Below are 5,354 nucleotides of genomic sequence, written 5' to 3'. Positions count from 1 at the left end.
TGAAATACTTCCCATGAATTTTTATAATAGACAATTATTTTCGAAAACAATGACTGAAACCATTCATACCGCGAGACACAACTGTAGTGATGTTTTTTGGACGCGCAGAAAAAGCTGGGAAACTCTACAGTTAGACCGGGCACCCAGCCATTTCCCACACATGCACTTAAATATGTTAACTGACCGTACACCGTTGCTGTACTCCACGTTTCCCCGACGATGCCATGAGCTCCGCCTTCCCGGTCTCGCCGTGATCGGCAGGGAGGGAGGAATTTCCCGTGCGCCTTCCCTTTCCCCCGGCCCGCACCACCAACTCTCACCTACGCCGCAACATATACAGAGCCTGCAGGGGCGACACCGTTGATCCTCCCTCCCTCCCTCACCCGATCCAGTCACACAACCGCACTCGCTCTCTCCACCATGGCGTGCCACGACTCTCTCCGGCGCTTCGGCGCCAGCTGCCTCGTCGCCGTGCTGTTTCTCTGGCTCTGCGCCACCTTCGTCTGCAGCGCCAGGGAGCAGCGGCCGCTGCGGGAGCTGGAGGAGCAGGTGGTGGTGAGGAACTACGGCCCGTACGCTTCCTTCGACCGGAGCGACTCGGCCACACTGCAGGTGCTCAAGGACGCCAGCATCAACGGTGGCGCGCTCCAGCTCACGCCGGACACCCGCAACAACGACGCCTACCTCGTCAACAAGTCCGGCTCCGTCCTCCTCAAGCAGCCCTTCACGATCTGGCACACTCTCCCCGACGATGACATCGAGATCCCCGGTGGCGGCAACGGCACCGGCACCGGCCGTGCGCCGCAGCCGCAGGCTCCGCGTGTCCGTATCGTGTCGTTCAACAGCACCTTCTCCATGAACGTGTTCTACGACAAGGCGGTCCCCGGCGAGGGCCTGGCGTTTGTCATCGCGCCCTCGCTCGACAAGCCGCCTCCCGGCAGCCACGGCGGCTTCCTCGGCCTCACCAACGCGACGCTGCAGGCCGCCGGACCGTCCAAGAACCGTTTCGTGGCGATCGAGTTCGACACCTTCAACCAGAGCCACGACCCGAGCGATAACCACGTCGGCCTCGACATCGGCAGCGTCGTGTCCAACGCTACGGCCAACCTCGCCGATTTCAACATCACCATCGCCACGAACGCCCAGACGTCTGCCAACTACACCGTCTGGATCGAGTACAACGGCGTGGGCCGGCGTGTCACGGTGTACATGGGCGGCAAGGGGAAACCGAAGCCGGCGATCCCCGTCCTGATCAGCCCGCTGGACCTCAGCGAGCACGTCCCCGAGCAGGCGTACATCGGCTTCTCGGCTTCCACCGGCACCACCTTCGAGCTCAACTGTATCCTGGACTGGAGCATGTCAATCGAGACCTTCCCCAAGAAGGAGAAGAAGGAGTGGATAATCCTCGTCGCCGTCTTCGGGTCCATCGCGGTGGTCGCCATCGCCATTGCCGCCTTCTTCCTGGTCAGAATGTCGCGGGCGAGGCGGAAGATACAGAGGAGCCAGACGCGGCTGGGGCACACGCTGAGCCACCTCCCGGGGATGCCGAGGGAGTTCTCGTACGAGATGCTGAGGAAGGCGACCAAGAACTTCGACGAGCTACTGCGGCTGGGGAAAGGAGGGTACGGCGTCGTGTACAAGGGGACGCTCCCTGCCGAGCACGGCCAGACGGAGGCGACGGACGTGGCCGTGAAGAAGTTCATCCGGGATGATGCCAGGTGCGTCGAGGACTTCGTCAAGGAGGTGGACATCATCAACCGCCTTCGCCACAAAAACATCGTGCCCCTCATTGGTATGCGCATGAATCCCTCACTTAATTACGTGATCATTGTTTATGGGGAAAAGCTATTTTTCCTGCCGACTGTTGGTTAGCAACAGGTACGTACGATCGATTTTTTGATTTTTCCTTCGATCTTTCTGCTCTGCCGACTGTTGCCGAACACACAATCTGTTGGTTGTGGCCATGAGCATTACCAGCTGAGCTGACTACCTGTTCTGTTTCATTTGCATGTTAATTTGTATTTCTACCTTAGTAAATGAGAGCGAGAAAGAAAGACCACAACGTCTTTGATGAGGAGACAAAACCATTTGCTGCAAGTTTTTTAAAGGGCCGATGCAACGTGTTTTGTACTCCACTTGTTTCTTTTTTGTAGTGATGAATGTTTTCTAGAGAAATAAATGTTCCACTTCTATAGAATTCGAACAACGATCTTTTTCACATTTGTCATATCTCGGAAAATTCTTTTTGTAATGAGATTGATAATTATATGTACCACAAACCTGATAGCTTATGTATAAATATCGTCGTAGCTTTTTTTGAAAAAAAACTAATATAAACATACACTTGGTAACTTTTTTGTATGAATAGTATTTTTTGTATGAATAGTATGATAAGTCAGACATCGTATACCTGATAACTTATGGACCCCAGTCCCGATAACTTTGGCACGGGGGTGGGGTTGGGGGGAGTTGACGAAACATCCCCTCGGTAACTTTCGTGGAACAGCATGGTAACTCACATTTCATAGACCTGATAACTTGTGTGCCCCGGTCCTAGAAACGTTGTCGATAACATCGGCGAGGGTGGGGGTGGGGGGGTTGTTGAAACATACCACTTCTGTGCAAATAACATGATAACTCAAACATTGCGGACCCGATAACTTATGTACCCCGGTCCTGATGACTTGATCGGCGAGGGTGGGGGTGGGGCAAGTCGCTGAAACATGCCACGGTAACTTATGTGCAAATAACATGATAACTCATATATGGTACACCTGATAACTTATGTACCCGATCCTGGTAAATGTGGCGACTGTGGTGAGGGGGGGACCCGGTAATTTCTATGTAAATAGCATGGTAATAGAGACATACAAAGTTCATAACTTCCATAGAAACGCCACTGTAATTTTTGACCAGATTTTTTTTGTTGAAAAACATACACCCAGTATTTTCTGTGTAAAAAACATGATAATGTATACATCGCACACATGATAACTAATATCTTACGTTTTAAACACCACGGTATCTTTCATCCAGGGGGAAGTTTTTGAAACATTTTCACCAGTAATTTCTATGTTAAATTACCATACTTCCCCATGCATTAACCTTCTCATACTGTAGTTACCAACCTTATCATGGTATAGTTATCATGTTGCTCATACCATAGTTATCACGCTGGTCATGCCAAAGTTACCAAGTCAAACTTTTTTTTTCTGATATGACAGAAATAAGAAAGGTTTAAATAACGTTGTTTATCTACAATAGACAATATAACAACAGGTGGCTTGGTTGATTATTAGGCTCAATAGCAATTGCATAGACCTGGGTTCAAATCCTCTTTCAAGCACCTTTATTTTCTTTTCATATTATGCAGCGAAAAATCAGAAAAAACCACTAGCGATTTACTACGGTTTTTGAGAGAAGGAAAAAAATCAGTGGAAAGCGAGCGTGAAAAGATAGCGCATCGATCGCTAACTATCGGGAGAAGTGGATCGGACTCGTGCGGATCTGTTGCTAACCACCAGTCGACTGGTGGTTAGCACAGTCCTTATCAGCCGAGACTTGACTAGGAAAATGATGGTTTAGTCCTAATCAACCATTCTCTAGTTAGTTTTGCTGCTTCCCTTGTAGTACTACTATTTTAAGGCATTGACAAGTCCAAATAATGGAGTAGAGGCCAGTACTCTATTCAGATCATAACGCGTTTATGCAATCGTTAACGCGCTACCAAACGTAGCATTGTCACTTGCTACACGAAACGTGAATGATCAAATGTAGTTATATTTCTGGTCTATTTGAATTTTCTACGACCAACGTGCAACAAAAATACTCCTAGTATCGGTTAGGTGATGGTTCTGAACGTGTGCTTGCATTTTTGGTGCAGGTTGGTGTTACAAGAAAGGGCAACTGCTGCTCGTGTACGAGTACATGCCCAACGGCAGCCTCGACCAGCACCTCTTCCGGCGCGGGGGCGCCCAGGAGCAGCGGGCGGCGCCGCTCAGCTGGGCGAGCCGCTACGGCATCGTCGCCGACGTCGCCTCGGGCCTGCACTACGTGCACCACGAGTACGGCCGCACGGTGCTCCACCGCGACATCAAGGCCAGCAACGTCATGCTGGACGCGTCCTTCTCCGCCCGCCTCGGGGACTTCGGCCTCGCCCGCGTCATCGACTTCGACCGGAGCTCCTTCACCGACATCGGCGTCGCCGGCACGCGCGGGTACATCGCGCCGGAGTACTCCGTGGGGCACAAGGCCACGAGCCAGACGGACGTGTTCGCCTTCGGCGCGCTCGTGCTGGAGGTCGTCACGGGCCGCACCGCGCTGCGCGACGACGCGAGCTGCCCGCTGCTGGTGGACTTCGTGTGGCGGATGCACGGCCGCGGCGCGCTGGTCGGGGCGGTGGACCAGGACCTCGGCACGGCGGGGTACGACGCCGACGAGGCCACCAGGCTGCTGCTCCTCGGCCTGGCGTGCAGCAGCCCCAACCCCGGGGACAGGCCCACCATGCCGGAGGTGCTGCAGATCGTGTCCAAGAAGGCGCCGCCGCCTGAGGTGCCGCTGTTCAAGCCGAGCTTCGTGTGGCCGCCGGAAGGGGGAGCGGCGCAATTCAGCCTGAGCGACATCGAGAGCAGCGGTGGCAGCTTCACCGGCACAGGCAATGGTTCATCGACGCGCGCGACACAGGAGTCATCCTACGACAGCTTCCGGCAGCCGCCCTCAGCACCAAACAACAGCCAGGAGTACTTCCCAGCGCTGTCCTCCGGCCGGTGACGAAGTTAACATATGTAACTGTAAAACTGGCCATTATAAGGTAATCACAGTAAATGTAAATACATGTAGGTAATACGTGCTTAGTACAATAGTACTGCAATTGGTTTCATTAGTTTGCCTGAGCCGGGGAAGTAGAAGAGTGGGAGGTAGGTGCTGCTCTGGCAAGCAGGAGATTTTAGCCTTGCAGAGCCATATGGCAAAGTTCACTGCAGATCGACGAGTCCAAGTGAAGCCTAAGTGTCTAATGTGTAGTATCAACTAGCTAGTCTTATGATTTTCAGAAGTGAGGCTGGTGTTGTTAATATGCTTTGGTTATTTGTTTTGGTTTCTTGAGTAACAAAAGATCGAAACAAATGTGTGTGATGATGCGAAGAGGAGAAGTGGAAAATCGTGTTAATTCAGCATGTATTACTTTCTGTATGCCACATCTATCATTTCTTTTCAAAGGGAATGTGATCACTTTCTTAGCTTTATTTTTGAATGAACATCCTTTTTATTAGTGATAAAATGGACATTCGATCACTGACTCCCTCTTCGGCCTGCAAAAACAACCATCGAATTTTGAACTTCCGCTTTTAGTTTTG

At 51.7% G+C, this 5,354-nt stretch overlaps 1 protein-coding gene across 1 annotated transcript; it reads left to right on the top strand.

The window, feature by feature from the left end:
* Nucleotides 1–230: 230 nt before the first annotated feature.
* On the top strand, nt 231–5,149 carry LOC119336334 (probable L-type lectin-domain containing receptor kinase S.5). The gene is made up of 2 exons (XM_037608324.1): nt 231–1,792; nt 3,884–5,149. Exons 1-2 carry the CDS (start codon nt 421–423, stop codon nt 4,768–4,770), a joined length of 2,259 nt encoding a protein of 752 aa, XP_037464221.1. The 5' UTR covers nt 231–420; the 3' UTR covers nt 4,771–5,149.
* The last annotated feature ends 205 nt before the right edge of the window (nt 5,150–5,354 follow it).

Source organism: Triticum dicoccoides, chromosome 7B (assembly GCF_002162155.2).
Source record: "Triticum dicoccoides isolate Atlit2015 ecotype Zavitan chromosome 7B, WEW_v2.0, whole genome shotgun sequence".
Taxonomy (NCBI): Eukaryota; Viridiplantae; Streptophyta; class Magnoliopsida; order Poales; family Poaceae; genus Triticum; species Triticum dicoccoides.
This window is presented reverse-complemented; position numbering and strand designations above follow the sequence as displayed.

Excerpts from the sequence above, each read along its gene's own strand:
- LOC119336334 (XM_037608324.1), top strand. The coding sequence starts at position 421 with ATGGCGTGCCACGACTCTCTCCGGCGCTTCGGCGCCAGCTGCCTCGTC. Across the intron at positions 1,793-3,883 it reads AAACATCGTGCCCCTCATTG|GTTGGTGTTACAAGAAAGGG; the intron begins GTATGCGCATGA and ends TTTTTGGTGCAG.